The 21,208-nt window shown below is 36.6% G+C and overlaps 1 protein-coding gene across 6 annotated transcripts in view; it reads left to right on the forward strand.

Annotated features, from left to right (window-relative positions):
- COL12A1 (collagen type XII alpha 1 chain) overlaps nucleotides 1–21,208 on the forward strand; it is a 165,253-nt gene that overhangs the window by 34,848 nt on the left and 109,197 nt on the right. For 5 of the 6 annotated variants that reach the window (XR_012801168.1, XM_075598005.1, XM_075598006.1 and 2 more), the window contains exons 8-12: nucleotides 7,803–8,072; nucleotides 12,895–13,161; nucleotides 16,588–16,780; nucleotides 18,505–18,626; nucleotides 20,999–21,148. Coding sequence is in view for 5 of the 6 variants with exons in the window: in XM_075598005.1 (XP_075454120.1) it covers nucleotides 7,803–8,072; nucleotides 12,895–13,161; nucleotides 16,588–16,780; nucleotides 18,505–18,626; nucleotides 20,999–21,148 (1,002 nt within the window). In the remaining variant the exon portion in view is untranslated. The remainder of the gene's footprint in view (nucleotides 1–7,802; nucleotides 8,073–12,894; nucleotides 13,162–16,587; nucleotides 16,781–18,504; nucleotides 18,627–20,998; nucleotides 21,149–21,208) is intronic. The other variant, XM_075598008.1, reaches the window with a different exon arrangement.

The raw sequence follows: 21,208 nt of genomic DNA on the forward strand, positions 1-21,208 counted from the left end.
ATAAGTGCATTCAGAGAACATTATGGTTTGCAGTCACATATCTAAAAACAATGACCAGTTGTGGATCTTTGAGACTCTTAAGGATTGGCTCAATGCAACAACTATGGTTTCTCTTTTAATTTCTCCTTACTACAAATGGCACAGTTTAAGTTCAATTCTGTGATAGAAAGAAAGGGGAAGGAGGGCTGAGGTTACAGTAGGTACTGTATGCAACATTATAGAGCTGGGAGTCACTGATACAAAATGATCTGTTTTTATACCAAAAGATTGTGATTGAGAATGACAATTTAGGGTGCATTTTTCACTAAGTATATTCAAAACTAATTTCATGCCACCCTGAAACGTCTAAATAATTATTTATATCCAACCTGTATCTTGTCAATACTACAAATTGGATTCCTTATGTATTACCTCAAGCCCAACTACTAAATGTCATTTGCACAATCCATTAACTATGCTACAGTGACTTGTAATATTATTTAGGTATTTTATGTATTTGTTTTTTGGGGGCTGAAGTTAAAACAAAACATTTGGATAAGTAAAGTGTAATTAAAGTGGTTGTACAGTTGATAGAAATAAGATTTTTCTATTGTATTCTATTCTACCAGGATATTAAAATATAATACAATAACATTTTCAAGTAAAGGCAGTATGGAGACCAAGTAATATCTGTAATGTACTTCTCGATAGGAACAATATTACATTTAAAAACAACACCATTTTGTTTTGAGAAGTCTTACAAAACATGAATTTAAAAATGAGATATTACATTTCATTTGCCTGATTTGGTCAGAAAGAGGAAGTAGCTTATTCTTCTAGTTCTATCATGTTTTGTTCTGCTGTTTCTTTGGCAACTCTAAATCGTTTTAGAAATCAATTGCCTCTTACAGACAGAATTACACTGAAAATGAATTGACATTTCCTTACAATGAAGTTCTCAACGTTTCACAGGAAATGTACGTAATGTTTATTAGGCATTTTACTTTCTGTAATCAGATGGCAACAAAGGCTTCTGTGTGTGTCTTGGATATTCAGTGCGGTTTCATACATTTGTTAAAACCTATTCAGAGTCTGAGTTCTTGACATTTTAAAGTAACTTTACCGTAACCAGCATTTATTAAAATATTTATTGTCTCCGAGTTATCCTTAACTGGTTAGGAAGAAAACAAGACAGCCCATCATTTCACTTGAACCCGTGGTTTACCTATTATAATTACTGCACTTTTATCAACAAAGTGTGAAGTTACTTAGTATCTATCTGAATATTTTCCTGTTATACTGTATAACTAATGCATATTGTTCAGGAACACCTCTATATGGTAAGAGAAGATACTGAAAAAAGCAAGATGAATGATAATAGCATTCGCGGGTAACACAATCCTGGATGATGTAATTGACAGATTACTTGAATCTTCCAAATTTGTGTTGAGTGTAGAGGTGTTATATATCCTGCAGAATCCATTTCCAGATGGAGAATCATTCAAGCTTCTGTTGGTAGTTTACTTTCTCAGTAGTGTTGATTGATAATGTAATGGAAACAACCATCATCAAATATTTGCTTGAATATCTTCCAAGCAAATGATTGAGATCTCTTGAATCAAGGGATTAATTATTATTTAAAATGTCATGAAAAAACTCACATGAATTATGTCCATTGGGTAATAACTAGGTAGATTTCATGTTACAGTGTCCATCTAAATTTCTTTTTTTTTTTTTTTAATTTCATAATGGAAAAATAAGCAGCCAGACTCAAACAGAAGGAAGATTTGTGGTTCTGTTGGTCTATGGTTTTTCAGATGTTTACTTCTTTTCAATTCAAACTAAAATGGCAAAAACATTTTTCCCTATTAAGTATATAAATATAAACCAAAAATAGTTTTATCTTTCCTGAATGTAGAGCACAAAACAGTGGGATCAGTGCTGGCCAGCAGAATGGTTTCCATTGCCAGCATACTGCCAAGAATAATATAGTCGGAGGGAGATTTCTTTCTGAGTTAAAAGTGCACAGTTGCAGCTTCTTCAATCCCATTTTAGCCTTAAAGAACAGAAAAGCCGTACTATAAAGCTTCCTTTCCGACATGGCTAGAGGTTTCTAGACAATATTGAAAAAAAAGTGCCAAGTTGAAGAGAGTTTAAACTTCTGAGGCATATATAGTACATTCACATTACCAAACCATCCATGTATCCATCACCTGGACATTATTCTTCCAAATGTTGTTGTATTCATTAAAGGAGCATTATTATGCAGAGTGTTGAGATTATCCAGATCATGGTGTTTGTTTTGTGTACATTTTAATGAGGTGAAAGTAAATAGGCAAGGGTGAAAATAATTTGAATCTCCAAGAATATCAGGGCTGCCCAAGTTTGGTACTACTGAGTCTGAAGTGATGGACGAAACGAAAATTATTGCCAGACTACATCACTATATAAAGAAATCGCAAGTAAACAACCAGAAAAATGCATGTACATGCATGTATGATATGTTACATTGAGAAACATTGACACAAATTGAGTGCCGTTGACAGAGCCCATTAAACTATTGAGAATCAATTTAATATAAAGTTACAGAAGAACAGAACTGTTGCGGACTGTTGCTCAGTTAGCGCAAACACACCATACAAGAATCAGACATTAGGCAGGACCAAATCGAAACAGTTTATTTAGAATTGCCACAAGAGACCAAAAATACTAAAAATGTACTGTATTTGCCTCAGCAAGCTGTTTTGAAAGGCACATGAGGGATTGTGACTATCGGACCTTATGGATGATTACATATGGATGATTACAAATAATGAATTAAGATATGGCATTTTTCATTTCTTCATTTGCTCTTGTGACAAATTATCAACTGAGCCTGTTTCAGTGCATAATAAATGGTCACATTTACTAACCGGCACTCAACTATAAGACACCTTAAGGCCTATACACTTGTCTTATGGCTTAGCACTGCTTAGTAATTATGGCCCTAAGGCTTTGATTTCTACCTTATTCCCACTTAACAATGACAGCCGTTTGATATCTGTTTTTATTAGTACTCAATATGTAGTTGAAGTTCATACTACAAAAGCACACATGACAAATCAGTTTTTAAATAATTAGATATCATTTTAAAAAACCTCCTTTGAAATCCCTGTTCCAAACAAAAGTTTCTGTAAAATTTTGCTTTGTCCAAACCAAATTAAATATCTAAACTGAAGATAATGCAAACAAAAGAAATAAAGTAGATTTTAGTATATGTCTGAATAGACGAATGCATGCTCTTTTAATGTAAATATGGAGACGAGCACTTTTTCATTCACATTTAAATTGTATAGTTTGTGTTATTGGCAAAGGACCCCTTCTAACCTTTTAAAAGAAGGACGGAAGAGAACCTGTGAGTGACGTAGGCTGAATATACACGTTTCAAGCTGACGGTACCAAGAAACAAATCCTAATTTAAATGAACTATTGCCTTCAAAGTTGTTTAGTGGTTTCAGGTTGGGGGTAGCTGTAGCTGTATTTCAGATAGAGATGGATGATTGTTTTAATTTTTGTCGGTTTCATGGTCTGTTACGATGTTGGAAGAACAACTCAGCATCTGTATTATCGCTGGTAAAATGATACTGTGTGAGAGAAAGACACATACTACGTTTCACTGAAAGAAGACAATGGTTCCATTAAGTTCAGTCTCTGAACTCCCACCACATATATTTTCAATTATGTTGACTCAGGGAAAGGCAGAAAATTAGTCTAGCCACCAATAAATACTGAGCTGAAAATTCTTTCTCATCCCCCCCTTTAAGGACATTCATTGAAACCCCTGATCAAAACAACGCTTCTGTAAAGGTTTGCTTTGTCAAAACCAAATTAAATCCCTAAACTGAAGATAATGCAAACAAAGGAAATAAAGTAGATTGTAGTATATGTCTGAATAGACTAATGCCCACTGGAGCTCAGTCAATTTACAGAACCATTCATAGCAAGAAGTATAAAAGGGGCAGATATATTGTTCTCTAGTATAAACATAACTTACCTACAGTATTTACTAAATTAAAAAAAGTACATACTAATACTCTTGAATATAGCTGACAGGGACATTATACCATCGTGGATACATTGGGAATGGAGCAGCTGATGGTAATTGCAGACAGGAAATAGAACGTTTCGGTCACCTGGCTCATTTTGGGGTTCTTTCTACTTAGACTGCCAATTGGTTTTCTGTCCCAGATTTGAAACCGCATACACTACTTACACATTAAGCATAATGTAGATACAGTTATTCACTATTGTAACGGTCAAAGCAAACTTTATCTGAGCCATATTTACGCCATTAAGGGAGAGTGTAATATTTTGGCAATCTATCCTGTTAAACTACAGTAGCTGCTTTTAAACGTCATCTACATAGCAAGTGCATCAGAAGCAGTCTACTGTTTGTGCACCTTTTTGGTGTAAATCTTAGACTGATGCACTTCAAACATAATGCACTTGGTTATTCAAGATGTTCCATACTTCGCAGGAATTTGATACATAGCCCACCAGAGGGGAGCTGGTGTAAAATCTAGTTGGGCTCAGAGACATATTAAGTATTTTACAATTTTGACAGAAACATAAAATAAACAGTGCACACAGAAACAGATTTGATGGCAGATACCAAATACTTGGCCCACCTGGTCTGACCATGTTCTTGCCTGTTGTAAAATCTCAGACCCGATTTCATGCTTGACATATATATTACTTATATTGATGTCACCATCTCTTTTGGGAGCCTATTCCACAGATTCCCAACCATTTCCATGAAGTAGCACTTCCTCATATTTCCCCTGTGCTGGCAACTTTCCAGCTTCAGAGCATAACCTCCTGTTCTAGCACTTCTCTTTATCTGGCATATGCTTTCTTCCTGTTAAGACCCTTCATATGTTTGAGTTGCAATCATATCCCCCACTCTCTCCTCCACGCTGTAGATATTAAGATCCTTTTGTTTTTCAGTTTTAGCATGTAGACCATGCCACATTTTAGTTGCCTTTTTTTGCACAATCTCTAATGTATTTAGGTCTCTCCAGAGATACAGTATGGTGTACAGTACAGTACAGTACAGGTGAGGTCTTACCTATGATTTGTAAAGTCACTTTCGCTTTCTGCTGCTAATACCTCATCCTATAGAACCTAATACATATATCTTGCTGCCATTCTTTATTGCTTTCTTACATTGCTTGCCTACTGTTGGCTCAGCTGAAATAATCAATCTGGGGTCCCTTTCACAGTACAACCTTTATATAGATTGCTTGTTCCATAGTGGAAGGTCGTGTCAGACAAATGGGCTTCTGCATGTTTGTACATTCTAGTATTTAATTAAGCTGTTGAAAATACACATTAGAGTTATTGTGTATCACTGTGTTGGCTGCAGCACCAGTTTTTCCACAGACATAGCATGTTGTATTGTCCTTATGAATTTTTTTTAAGTTTCATTCCTAAATACAGAAGTAATGTCTGTGAGCTAAAATGGGTATGTGTAGGAAGTGTGTGTGGTCAGTTATTCATTACAAATGCACCAAAAATATGCTAAATTGCTAAAAGGGCACAATTTAAGTGATCGAAATACACAAAACAATAGCATGACGTCGATTTCTTTACCAACTTGTAACTCCTTAGATGGTATCTCAGTTTAATCGAGAAAGATATACAGTAAATAAGTTGTACTTTTCCTGGTGGGACCAAAAGTCCAGATCTACATTCCAAAAAAAATTCAGGCACCATCTTCTTTTTCAACAATGCACATGTAAGCGATTATGTGATTCTTATGATTCTTGATACTCAACTCTGTCCATCACTTCATTTGTACAGCATGTCTTTATATACACTGATAAGGCACTGAAAGGGTTAAAGCAGAATTGAATGTGAAAGTCACAGCTGATTATCCCTATATAACAGAATCACAAAAAGATTATTGTCTTTTCCCAATAATTGCTGAAGCTAATTCCTCCTTCCCCCAATAATGCTCCAGTCATTATGCCGGCACCAGTCGAGTCATGGTTTGGACTGTTTGAGCAGTTGGTTCTAACTATGGCGGTATGTGTCCTGGTCTCCCGGCTACATAACTTGGGCAAAACCTCAGCAAAAGTAATGCACCTTATTTATCAAAGCAGAAATTCCCATTGTATCCAATGGGACAAAATTAGTTAATAAATCGAGTGCCGTTTTTTTTTTACCCCAGGTTTGCCACAGTCTTCCAGCCATGATACTTTGAAATATAGCTCCTACTGCTCTATGTGTTATGGGCAGCAGGCGAAGGCATCACAGAACCACGTGTAATCAACATCAAACCTTTATAGGTCTGCGCTTTCTGTAACAATAATAGTTGAACATGTTGACAAATATGTGAGAGATACTTTGCAGTTAGGAAATTGACATGCTGTCATGCTCCTTGGCCTAAGCTCTGTATTAATTTAGTGGGGAGAACAAAACATGCTGTTGAAAGTGCTAAAAATGGTAGTGAATAGTAATGACTTTGTGGCTGCAATATTGTTCTTTCAAATATTTTTTTACAACTGGAAAGTAAAATACTTTGTCAGCAGCTCTAACCTGTTTAGTTTCCAGTGAAACATTTCCATTTAACACAGTGGTTTGGTTTAAAGCCCAACTTGGTTCTAAGGATTTATTACCTTTTCCATTCTTTATTTTACCCCCTGACAAAGGTATATGGTTTAATACACATTCCATACCCACGGGAAATGAGCCTGCGGTACTGGAGCCCCGTCTAGTGTGGGAGATATGAATTCGTTATATTTATTCATATTTGCGTAATTAAGTTAAAGCTTTTTGACTTGCTCATATCCATGTTTAACAATTGTGAGTTTGCTAAGTACTGTGTAATGTTTAATCCTATCTATTCATCAAATCACTTCTCCCAAAAAACGTTTGGAGCAAAGCCAAGCATGCACCATATGTTTATTTTTGTAGGCTTAAATTTTGTGTGAAAATTGTACGGTTAGTTAATTTCTGTGTTTTTTTTACGTGTTGATTTACGCTTTTAAATGAGTGTTAATGCCAATCCATGGAAAGTTAATGCATAGTTGCAGCATGTCAGTGCATAATATTGCCACCCAAGCTGGTGACCTTTGGATTGTCCCCAAACCTCCAAACAGTGCATATTTTATACCCATTATATGGAAATATATATATAGTGTGTGTGTGTGTGTGTGTGTGTGTGTGTGTGTGTGTGTGTGTGTGTGTGTGTGTGTGTGTGTGTGTGTGTGTGTGTGTGGTTAAATTACTTTTGGGGTGCCCCATAAAAATGTACAGTATAAACACTCCTCTGTACAACACATGGAGACAAAACAGTGTACACATCTGAGATACCAGGGAAAAGTATATAACAGTCCATGGGTACTCTACAAAACTGGTTTCTCTGTCTCTTTCTTTCTCTCACCTTCCTGGGGAACTTTAATCGCTTTGACTGTCAATTTCACTAACTTTTTAGAATTGTTAAACTTTTTTCAAAGTTCAATTGAAACATAGGCTTTACTAACTACTAATTACTAATGGTAAAATACATGGAAGTCCAGTGTATATGTGGTTTGGCATGGTGAGAGATGATTGCATTTACATTGTAGAGGGATTTTAAATGTGCCTTTGAATTGCAAAATATGCTTATGGTGCAACCTGCTTTGATGCTATTATATGTTGTATGCCACAGATGTTAACAGATGTCCACTGCATTGCGTTTTATAAGAAAATAATAAAAGTATGTCTGGAGGTAGTCAGAAATGAGTACTAGTTTACTTATGTATAACAGTTTATTTGAAACTCCATACTTTTTATTGTAGAACGTGGCTCCCCTCGTGATTTGGTTACCAAAGACATAACAGACACTACAATTGGTGCATCATGGACCGCAGCTCCGGGAATGGTTCGGGGTTACAGAATTGCATGGAAGTCCTTCTTTGATGATGAGTTTGGAGAAAAGAATGTTCCTGGTGATCAAACAAATGCAGCGCTGGAAAACCTTAATCCAGAGACAAAATATAAAATTTCAGTTTTTGCTAATTACAAAAGTGGAGAAGGAGATCCCGTTGAAGGAGATGCTACAACCGAAGGTAAATATAAAACAAAATCCTATAGTAGATGAGAGATTTTAATATAGAAAGTTACTGTATATAACACTATGCACTAGGATTGATTTCAGAAGAATCTAATGTACATTATAATATTGTAACGTCACTGAGAAAGGTACATTATGCAGGGTCTTCTATAGGCCATACACAATTATGCACAGAGATGCAACAGTGAAAAAATATTTTTCCATTTATTCGACTTGACCTTTTTTGTACAAGGTGTGGGATGCATCGCAGGAAAAAAAACATTGCAAGCTAATTTTACAAGACATTAAAAACAGTGCAGTGCTTTCCACTGGACTCGAACCAAGTTTCTGTGACCCATAAGGCACCTCCTTTCTTTATTCTTCACTTTTAATGTAAATATGTTTATTGGAACTGAATATGCATGATTATCCTGAGAGTTTCATTAAGAACTAAAAAAAAAAAAGGTGCCGATGTTTTACAGGAGTTCCCAAACCATGCACATTTCTTACTTTTTTTCTGCTAAAAACAGGTAACCTTATCAAGCGATTCACAAAGCCGAGGGGGAGATGGAGGCCAATTTAGTACAATAGCCATTGAATTATATACCTCCCAAAACACTCCTCTATGCAACACGTGGAGAGATACCTGTGAACACACTTGGGTATCTGGGAAATATGCAAATATGGGTGTGAATATAAGCTAATTGAAATAAGCAAATAGTTTCTCCCTCTCTCTGTTTCTCTCTCCTCTCCTCCAAAAGTACTATTATTTTGTCTGGATTCTTGAAAAGGCTTCAAATTTGAAGCGGAAAGGTTTAAAAGATTTTGCAAACTACTATTGAAAACATTGACACATCTCTAGTAAAGAAGATGATCTATACTTAGGGATGATCACATGTTTAAAATAGGTGCCAGCAATTTGACATACAGTATTCACCAAATCTGGATTCATATTGACTCAAAACCCTCTCCAGGGGGAGCAGCAATCTTAAAAAATCACTGCTTAACGAGAAAGGAAAAATGGTTTCAAGAAACCTTCTTCAGTGATATGACTACTTTCTTTGCATTCCGGAAGTAGAGGAATATTGAGCAGAGGCATGGGAGGGGGCATGAAAGCCTGGTATACAACAATGATAGTTCAGCACGGGGGAAGCAAGAGCAGGAACTTGCTATAGAAAAACTCACCGTCTGCCATAGTAAATCCTAAAGTAGCGAAATGAATATAATTGAGTACATTATACCATAAAATATGCTTTGCTCAACCGTGATTTGGGGAGAGATTGCACATTTCAGAAGGCAAGATGTGTGCAAACAGCGGTGTTTTTAATATGTTCAGTGAAAATATGGACATTTGTCATTATTTTGTATTTTTCATCACGTAATATAAAACAGCAGTGGCTGGCGACTTTCAGCTTAGTCAATGACTGTAGTGCCCTGTATTGAGGAAGATGCATAAATTAATTCACATCGACCAACAATAAAGCAGCAGCATAAAGGAATTAAAATGACCCCCATCCTTTTCTTCTTTTCATCGATGGGGGGATATTTACTGAGGGAAATGTCTTAGTGACACGCAGCATTCCCCTTACTTATTACCTAAATCAAGCTGGGCCCCCGTTTTCACTGTAACTTTTCCAGTGAATATCCCCTAAACCAGGGATTCCTGACTGATGAGAAAACTGTTGTTCTGCTCCAGAGAACCCGCATTATAGGAGAGATCATAAAAATATATAATTTCTGGGAAAATTCTGCTTGAGCAAAACATATGCTAATAATTTATACCGAATGAATATGCAATCTACTTATTGGTTCCTGATGCTCGGGGTTAGGGTTCTGTGCTAAAACCAAGGTCTCCCACACACAATGTTATTCACTTCCTTAAAATATCTGATAATGCTTCAACTGAAAATATCACTTCTTCGTGTCCTGTGGATAATGCTTTATCTTTTCAACATGAGTGATGTAATTACCAATGGAATCCAGGAAACATCTAAGGGGCTGACATTTTGCTTGTTAAAAAAGGTAAAATAAATAGTTTTATACCTAAAGACTTTGTGTGAATATTATATAAAACCATCTAAAGTGCTATGAAGCGCTACGTACGTTAATGGCGCTATATAAACAAAGACATACATACAATACAATCTAGTGGCCAAAAATCACTCTACAGATGCAGCCACGAGTACTAGAACTCTTGCCTGGGAAATTCTGGGAAATTCTGGGGCAGTCTCACAGTAAATGCCTCAATATTTCTGTGAGATTCTAAATGGCCCATCGGATTAACACAGCGGGGGGTCCCTGCAGTCCCATCCAGTTTGAATAGGATAGTGGGGACCCCCCACTGTGTTAATCCGATGGGCTATTAAGAATCTCACAGAAATGTTGCAGCATTTACTGTGAGACTGCCCCAGAATCTCCCAGGTAAGTGTTCTAATACTGGTGGCTTCATCTGTGTGTTTATACTGCTGCGGCCGAGTTTATTTGAGCATTTGCCCGGTCTCGGCCGCAGCAGTAACCAGGCGCGCGCCGGGATGTGCCTGGCGCGCGCCGAAGCCCCGGAGGAGCGGCCTCCGATCGGGGCTTTCTCCCTCCGCTCGCCGGGTGCCCCGGAACCCCCTGCCGCCGTCCCCCACATCGCGGGACACCAGGGCTCCCTCGGGGAGCCCTGGACGCGCGTGCAGGGGGCGCAGGCACCCGATGACGCGTGACCACGCGTCGATGACGCGCGGCACGCCGAGGGAGTGCGGCTAGCATGCTGGGACATCCCCAGGCTTGCAGAGCTAGCCGCACTCAAATAAAATGTGCCGCCTCTGTATTCAAAAGCTGCCGTTCGGGACATTTTCTGGATAAAATCCTCATTCAAAACAGCATAACCCTATATGACCCTTATTCTATAAACTGAATAGGTTCAATTTTGTTTATTATTATTAATAATAATAATAATAATTCTTGTATAGCACTGCTAGTTTTATATAGCGCTTTACAGAGACATTTTGCAGACACAGTCCCTGCCCCATGGAGTTTACAATCTATGTTTTTTGTGCCTGAGGCACAGGGTGATAAAGTCCAAGGCCAAGATCACAAGGAACCAACCGGGAATTGAACCAGGTTCCCCTGCTTCAAACTCAGTTTCTCAGTCAGAGTCCGTTTCTTTACTCACTGAGCTGCTCCTTCTCCACAAAGATGCCCTACTGACTTCAATGGGGCATTCCGTGTGACAGAGACGATCTTACAGCATAAGCCCCTACATGTTTGAAGCATTCATTCATTCCGTACACTTCTAGTGGGGATTGCCCCTTTAATGCTCTTCCTATTTAAAAGCTATATTTATCCATAGCATTCAATTTTACTTACATAGGTACTGTTAATAAATGACGGTAAATTTCGCAATATGGAGCATTGGCTGGATATTTTTATGGGTTTTAAAGCAGTTCGCAGCACCGAACATAATTATGAAATGGAAGTTTGACTTTGGAAACATAAATCTGTCCCCTGCAACTGCACGAAGAAGTTATTTTTATATTACTGAATGCAACACAACATTGGCAGCAAGTACTGTACGGCAAGATCTGTCTGTATATTTACTGCGAACATATCGCTGGGATTAGGAGGATTATAGAAAGCTTTACACATCCAATACAGGCAATTAAAATGCGGTTGTCATCACTTACTAATGTAGTTATACATAATTAAGAATTTCTGTGATAAGACAAGTATTTAATAAAAATGTTGGCAGGAGCTAAAGTTACAGTTTTGGTTACAAATAAAGATCAAGATTCCTTAGATAATATGGGTGTTTACAAAAAAAAAAAGCATATTAATAATGATGCACTCTTCGTTCTTTCTGGTAAATATCTTTAGAGTAGCTTGCCCTTGCATTTAGAGAGGACTGTGAGAATAAGTCTACTGTATGTTTAAGAATTTGTTTGAATGATCCTAACTTGATGGTATCCCAAATGCAGCTGTTACAATTGCATCACCTTAAATACTATGGGTTAACTTAAGTATGTTATGCTTAAAGACATGCACATTTATTTTGAGACAAGTAAAATCCAAAGAATTTCAGGAAATTCTCTAAGAGACATACATCTGTTGGGAAATCTCCCAGGCCTCCTCCAATTTCCCAAACATGTGTGAAACGTGGATGGATTTGTGAATGTCCCTCATTCTCCATTGACGGTCGAAAATTGTCACATTTTTACGCAATGCTTTATTATTTCCATTTTACACTGCAAAAATATTCTAATTTGTAAAAATAATTCTATGTTTTGCCCGTTCCACTTTTGTTTTAATTCACAATTCCCCGTTCTAAGATTGGCATCAGCAAAGTACTGTATATTCAAATTTTGCAATAACGTCTGTTTTTGTGAACAAACGCTTGGGTGGACATTAGAGGTTTTGACCCAACTAGGAATATGAACTTAAATCAGCAGTGGTGACTCTTAAATGCTAATCTTGGGCTTCTGTGTTTCACTTCAGCCAAATCCTTCAATTTGTGACAGTTTAGGATAGAGGTAGCCTGAATTGGGTTTTTTTGTAGCATTTTGATTTAGAAGCTACAGTTTTGCAATGTTTTTCATTTTTGTCATGTAAAGTTTTCTAAAACAGCAGTGTCATTATTTACCAGTTGTAGATTGATTCAATACACTGGTTTACATTATCTATTCACTTTATAGGACGCGCCATTTGTTCATGAATACTACATGAATCATTGGAATGTAAATGTGTTATTAATTACCTAACTTAAATGATAACATTTGCAAAGATGTACAACTGCCCTCCAATTGGCTATAACATTTTGCCCACTTTATTTTAATGTAATTTTTTTTTACAAACAGCATCACCAAATGCCAAGACTCTGACTGTCAGTGATGAGACAGAGAATACAATGAAGGTCACTTGGCAACCTGCTCCTGGGAATGTTGTGAATTACCGCATTGCTTATCGTTCACGACTTGGAGGAAGACAATTCGTGGCTAAAGTACCAGCTGCAGTCACCTCCACAGTGCTAAAAAGACTTCAGCCTCAAACCACTTATGATATCACAGTTGTTCCAGTTTACAAGACAGGTGATGGAAAATCAAGACAAGGTGTAGGAACAACAGGTATGGCTTCTATATTTTGTTGTAGGTGTAATCCCTTGTTGATTAACAAAAAACAATTTCGTAAAGAATTTAACATTCAAATGGGCTTCCTTAAACAAATGTTACTATGCTTAAAGCAAAGATTTTCTTTCTCTATGAAACTAATCACAAACTACATTTCTGCGAGTCGGAAAAGTGTTTGTCAATCAAATGTTTGTTTTTCTCCCTTTATCCTACCCGGTCATTATCAGAGAACAAAAAACCTTATGTTAGGGAGAGAGTGGAGGTTTTGACTGTACAAATTCTTAGCTCACCATTGCCCAGATGCACTACGCTCTGATTAATCAGGGCAAATATCTTAAGTCACTAAATAAGTTATGGATGTTATTTTCCATGACACTAACTCAAATCCACTAAGTTAATGTCATACCTAAAGGTACCGTTAGCTCCCTCCAGACCCTGAAATATGTTGTTTTTTTCTGGAGAAGAGAGAGAGATAAGATATGCTAATGACATATGCTAATTATCCAGATAAACTAATTAGCACATTTCCCAGGTATCTCAGGGGTGCCTATTTTTGGTGTACAGGTGTTTCTCCATATGTTGCTTAAATGTGTGTTAGAGGGGATATACTGTATATAGCACTTTGGACTCTAGTAAAATAGGTGTCAATGGAGGGAGCTAAAGTCACCTTCAATGTCTAAATTCACCTTTAACCCCCTGTGCTAACCTGAATGGCCATCAGTGCATATGTAATGTTGTGGGAACACTTCTTTTGCATATGATGAGCAATAATGTCTGGGAAAAAAACCCCACTATACATATTTAAGGAGCAGCACTGAGTTTAGTGTATGTGTTATGATTAACCAAATGTTGATTTAAGTTAACGCAGGGTAAAATAGCCTAATGGAGCTTAGTGCATTTGGGCCCATTTTTACAAAGCAACGGAACAAAAAAATAAAAAAATTGTTGTGTTGGATTTTCATTAAAAAAATAAGAAAGCATCAGCTGCGCCGATTTTACCTCTTAAGCTGCCATTTTGTGCACTTTGGACATAGGAGTAAGCAAAACTGTGCAGTGTTGGCTATAGAATGTCAACTTCCATTGTCTCTCCTTTGCCCAAATGATACCACAACTCACAGCAGGTGGATGTACAAAATAACGGAAATTGGCCTCGGTGCCAATAGGAGCGCTTTGATTGAGAAATGGGTAAACGCTAAAAAGCATACATGTAAAATATTCAGATTAGGCTGGTGTTGTAAGTGGAGTGCACCAAGTTTCCTACTGGAACTAATTATCTTTAACTTGTTAATTACAGTAGTCACTTAGAGGAGGTCTTTGATAGGAAAGTCTCTGTACCAGGATTATATTTGATTTGTTTGTGTGCGTTAACACTTTTGGGCAAAAAATGAGTACAAATCTTCATAAAATGTGTGTGATATGTACAATATGAAGGTTTCATCTGTATGACATATATTGTTTTATTTAGAACTAGTATTAGTTAATATCAATCATTAGGATAATATTATTTATTGTATCAATTTTGTAAAAAGAATACATCTTGTTCGCCAATTTTATTCTGCGCTAACATTATTAACAGACTTTTTTTAGGGTTGAACTTGGTGGATGGCTTTGACATACTTTCTACTTTTTGGGGCACACAAAGAATATTTTGAATTACATGCCATTAACATCTGTATGCCTAGCGCACTCCATTTCTTAAATGTAAAAAAGAAAACTAATTTTTGACACCGATTACTATTATCATACATGTATAACATGCTAACATATTTCGTAGCGCAGTACAATAGGGTTGGAGGATGAAAAACAATAAAATAACAAACATTTAGGTACATTGTTACAGTAGGCTAGGAGCTTACACTGCATAAGGATATGGAAGTGGAAACATAAGATACAGGGGGTGGGAAGATGGGTGTGCTTCGGATAGCTGCTTGTTAATTGAAGGAGTTGGCGATGCTGAAGAAGTAAGAGGGGTTATGCAGAAATTCAGCTGGGAGAGCAGGGTGATGACGTGTGAAGATGGAAATGCTTATATATACATCTGAAATATTTTACTGAAGTCAAGTAATAGCTAAGCTGGAACATAAGCGAATGGCAGACATCCTTTGACTGCCCTTCACCTGCCACCAGAGGCTGCTGCATTTAATACGACTCGGCTGTTGTTTCTAAGAGCGTGTGAGGCAAAGTGAAATCAGCTGCGCAGCAAACAGTCCCCCACAGCAGAGATTCAGGGGGTTGGTGCTGGCAAGCTCCAGGTCTTTGAAGTTGTGTCTGTCTTGTCCTCATGATATTAACCCTGTCCATGCTGACTTGGTGGACAGGAGCAGTGTAAGTGAGGCATATTGGGGAGACTCTTTGGGAGCTGCTCTTTGCTGTGACTTGGCTATTGTTTCTTAGAGCATCTGCTGCCGACGGCGCAGATTGAATAAATATCCGGTTAGTACACAGGTGCACTCAAACACAAATGTGAAATGAGATTTCTGTGCACCAATTGTGCATCACAAAAGCTGTTTGCAACGCTTAGTGTGTAGTGCCCTCTATGTTTTGCTGGTGAGGTGATTTTTTAAACTGTGTCACATTTGAAATCAGAACTGTATGTACTTTCTTTGCTGAAAGGTTTGGATACATAGGGAATTTAGGCAAGTACAGTAAATGGAAGATGAAGGTTACTATGAATGAATGTGCAATTATGCACATAGGTAGCAAAAACAAAACAAAGGCTTTAGAAATAATTGTCCATAGTAGACTTAACCAATAATAGTGCTCAGTGTTGAGCAGCAACTGTATAACAAGGGGTGTAGGTAGAAGGGAACACAGCATAATTGTGTTCATGTCTACAGTATATCTCTTGAAAAAAAACACACATTGAATTTGGAATCAAGGTTTTGACATAATATGTATATAATAGATGCATATATAAAGATGCATCAGAACAGGAATTAGTGCAGAGAAAATCCACTAAATAAATAAGTGTATCCAAATTAGGATTGCTATGTTTGGAAAAGTTGCATCTTAAGGGGTAGAGGATGTGATTAGTATTTATAGATACACTCATTCAAGATTTGCACAAAGATCTTGCTAGGGAACTTTTTACTCCTAATGGTTGTACAATCAACAATCAACATGGGGTTATCCTCTGAGGTTCAAGGAGAGGAAATATAGTGCTACTTTTTGCACTTTCGTTAAACGTTAAACTTGATGGATATACTGTATGTCTTTTTATCATAATCCATATGTTACCATATTCCTATACGCATTGTATACATCAATTTATCTGGAAAATCTTGCCTGTTTTCATATATTATAGACATTTGTGAGAAAACTGTCTTTACCGATCTTTATATTGATGACATTTTCCTAACCACCATCAATATATAGAGACCAAATGAGTTACTTGACTTAGTATTTTTCTTTTATTTATTTTAGCCTCCCCTTTCAAATCGCCAAGAAATCTGATAACATCTGATCCCACCATGTCAACTTTCCGAGTGACCTGGGAGTATGCTCCTGGGGAAGTGAAGGGTTATAAAATCACGTTTCATCCCTCTGGTGATGATAGACAATTGGGAGAATTAATGGTTGGCCCATATGATAATACAGTTGTATTAGAAGAGCTCAGGTAAGAATAAAACCTTTGACATTTTTCAGATCATTTCATTTTTTTTTATATCAACCCCTGTATGGTGTTTATAATTCAGAACTTATAAGTATAGTAACTGATACATAGTTTAGGATGACAATTATTACAACACATTTGCGTTATTTTCTTGATTGTGTTAAAGTTTCCATACTTTTTCAAGTATTTATACTTGTTAATATAAATCTTTATAGAGTTAGAATATTGCTTTGTATGGGTTTTAAAAGTTAAACTTTGAACTCTGGAAAGTACAATTCTTTAGAGAGCCAAATATGACACTGCATTCTTAGCTATGGCAAAAGAGTGGGTTGAGGTCAAATACAGTTCTGTTAATGACAACAATAAAGTTATGATAGCACTACCACTGCAGTGGTATCTGTACCAGAAGAGAGATGTCATTTTCTCCATTAAAATAAATATTGAGATATATTTGTAAAAAAAAAGATTTTTGGGGAAATACTGAAATTTTTCATAAGTAGTCACTTGTCATATGCAGGAAATAATGGTTGTACTTTACCCACTTAGAAAGTCATTTAGAATATGTTACTATTTGGGGGGAATAAACCAATGCACAAATAATGGGATATATTCAATACTGCATCGCTGTCCCTTTTTCTTGAAAAAGAAAAACACAAAATATTAAGGTTATTCCATATAAATATATATCACCATGATCATCATCTTCAGCTCTTCTCAGTCCACTGCTGGATGAAGGCCTCCTTAATGATTTTTCAGGTACTGTGGTTTGCAAGCGTCTCCAACACGTCGCTCCAACACATTTTCTGATATATATATATGTATATATAATCTATATATATATACATTCAATTTGGCAGTTGACACACCAGTAGTAAGTCTAGAAGTGGTGCATATCCAATAGTAGATAAAATATCGCAATATTACCTGCAGACAATGAAGAGACAGCACTCAAGATAAGTGAAAAAAATATATTGATAATACACATGCTATTATGTGTATTATCAATAAAAAAAAATTCACTTACCTTGAGTGCTGTCTTTTCATTGCCTGCAGGTAATATTGTGATACATACAATATTGTATGTATCTCCAGCACTTTAATGTATATCCACCGCTTCACCGGTGGTGAGATATAGTCAATTTGAACCATGTTATAACTTTTCATGGCCAATTTTGAATAAAGGGTCCCTAGACCAAACATACAATTAAATTATGTTGAGTGAAGGTTAACAAAATCTTTACACCAAACAGTATACGGCTTATGATGTTAGAGGAGCGATGAACTTACAAAAGTCTTTGGAAAAGACCAAATTGCTAGACAGTTGCACACTGCTGCTAAACCACAAAATGAGTCTGCAAGTCAGAAAAGCACTTACATTTTATTAGCTTTCATGTCATTTTTTTCTTGCATATAGCAAGGTAAATGGTGACCCATAACAAAAGCAAATAATGAAGACACCTGTTACATACAGTACCATTAAATATGTTTATTTTTTGTTAGTGGGCATCCCTCATGCACAACTAGTGGAGGAACTGTCCAAAAAACAAACAGTAAATCAGGTGCTTATTTTGCACCAGGCAGGAAAGCTTCACACAATTGTTGTCGCGTTACAATTTTTAAACATCCCCACTGTGATGATTTGCAATATATAGTAATCCATCTCCAATAGCGGTGTCATTTGATACGGTAGGGTTTATAACAAAATCCAAATATCTCTTACATTGCAGGGCAGGGACATCTTACAAAGTCAATGTTTTTGGAGTATTTGATCAAGGAGAGAGTGTGCCATTGGTGGGACAAGAAGTGACCACCCTGTCAGATGCTCCTGATACCCCTTTTAAATCTTCAGGTAATTTGTTACAGTAAAAAGAAGATACACGATTTGCAACCACTGCACTGGAGGATATTGCAGGGCAATAATTTGCATACACCTTGAATACTCCGGGTTGGGGAGCACAGTCACTTTTGCAATTCTATTTACTGTGGGCATAGAAAATCACTTACATCTAAATAATTTTATCAGCTTTGCATAACAAAACAAGGGTTTCTGTTAGTGGCTGGTGATTACAGGTAGAAGAAAATAACTGCCTGCAATTTCCAGGAGCCTGGGTTTTTTTTGCATCAGCCCTTCTCCATACATTCGTAGTACACACTATATGCTATTAATACACAACAGTGTTTATTTATAGATTCCCCATACTCACTACTACTATTTATGAAGTACTTACTGCCATATAGTAAGACTACTTTTGCAGACTTCTTTATGATGACTCACCAATTACTACAGAGCATCACAAAAAAAATGCTACCAATCTCACAACTCAGAGATATACTGTATGTATGAAGGCAAAACTGGTGCAATTCTGATGCAAAATTGAACAAACAAAACAAGTCCTATACTTTTCAATTGTATTTTTTCTACATCTGGAGAAGTTGTTTTGCACAAAAAACATTGATGTCTCCCCCTTTATGGTAATTAATGCCACAGGGTAGTAGCACACTCTAAAATCATATGTAAAGAAATGGTGTGAAGAGTGTGATACTTTTGTGGGGTAAAAATCTTGCAGCTCCTGAAACACGTCACAGTTGTGTGACATTAATGTTTTATTTTGTAGAAATTTCTGAATCTTGATTATTTTGTTTATTATTTAACCAGCTTGCACTGGATTTAACAGATTTAACATTATAATATTTGCCCAACAAAGGATTCCTAGTAATACCTTCACACTTTGAAGCTTTAAAGTGATATTTCAATGGATACCATGAGAACTGGTCACAAATTATATATACTATATATGTTATATACATATAACTATAATCTCTCTGTACTAAAGGTGCCCAACTAAAGAGAATATTCATTATCTGAGATTTCAGGCCGCAATAATATCAACAACCCTAAATGACATTGAATTAAGAGCAGTCCAGGGTCCTCCAAAGAGGGGTGTGTGAAGCACAGCAATCCAGGGTAAGCAGGGAGAACAGCACACCAGCAGTAAAAATGAATACATTTATTGCAGAGTGAACAAGGGAGACATTCAAAAATAGGGCAAAAAAAGCAACACTGACGCGTTTCGGGACAAGCCCTTTGTCAAAGAGTAACATTGAATTGACGTGACATTGAATTAACCTTGTACAATTTCTGCAGATTGACTTTTGCAAATTGACCACTAATCTCAATGATACTGTCATAGATTTACTGGAATGCCATAAGACAGACGATATGGAAGATGTGTAATTATAAACTCTGGGAATTATTTACACGTGTAGGCTCATTGTACATGTATATGACTGTCTGATATTTAACTGTTTGAGTAACTGATTTGTGATCTGTTAATAAAGTTTAGATCTTTTTTTCCATGCAGAAGAGAACTTGCTTTTAAACCCTTAAGTGCAATGAATAGTTTCCCCTGTGACAACAGTGTTGGATCAGTATTATGAAGCATACATGAAATCACAGTATCTTTCAACTGATGAATGTGGCAAAAGTTTTCTTAATAAGATGACTTCCACATACATACTGAAGCTACAATGGGACACAATATCCAAGATGGAAGATCATGATTTTTTAACATACAATTTTGTTGTAATATATGCATAAAGTTAGACAAATTATTTTATTCTGTATGTTTAATGGAAATAATGCCGTTGTTGATATATTTCAGTACATGTCTCACTAGTCTTATATGGTTGTGAAACTTTGTATACATGTTTTTTCTGGTCCCCTTTCCTCCTTTCTTTATAGAAATGTGTATGTACTTTTATCTGTTCTTTCTTCTTTCACTTGATGTGCATTTCCCCCCCAATCATTTGAATGAAATTACTTTCTTACTGAGTAGGAGGGGTTGGTGTAAGTAGAAGAAAAATAATGTTATGCCAATATGGCAATAGTAGTTACATTATATAGTTGACCTAAATTGGGATATGTGTCTTCCTCCCTTGGAAGTATGTGTATTTTTCATATTTGTTAAGAAAACAATATAGATTTGCAATGACTGTGAAATTAACAGCTAAAACAACAGCTCTACTTTAACTATTGAACCATTATAATGGGCTTGTTGATAGCCTGGGCATCTAACTTCCATACGGTCATTGTGTTTGTACAGTAACTCTTCTTCTTAGTAGCCCAAAATGAAATGTATGATCTAGAATAAGAAAGTTTAGCTTCTCATGCCTGCACTGTTAGTGGTTTTTATAACATGTTTTGTATGATTAATGTGGCAGGCTTGGAGTGCAAAACTAGAGCTGCTGCAGATATAGTCTTGCTGGTAGATGGCTCTTGGAGCATTGGTCGGCCAAATTTCAAAACCATCAGGAACTTTATCTCACGACTGGTGGAAGTCTTCGAAATTGGTCCAGAGAGAGTACAGATTGGTAAGTGTATTAAAACCAACAGCAACTTAGAAAAGTAGTAATTCGCCTAATTAAAAATGT

Source organism: Ascaphus truei, chromosome 4 (genome assembly GCF_040206685.1).
Source record: "Ascaphus truei isolate aAscTru1 chromosome 4, aAscTru1.hap1, whole genome shotgun sequence".
Classification (NCBI taxonomy): Eukaryota; Metazoa; Chordata; class Amphibia; order Anura; family Ascaphidae; genus Ascaphus; species Ascaphus truei.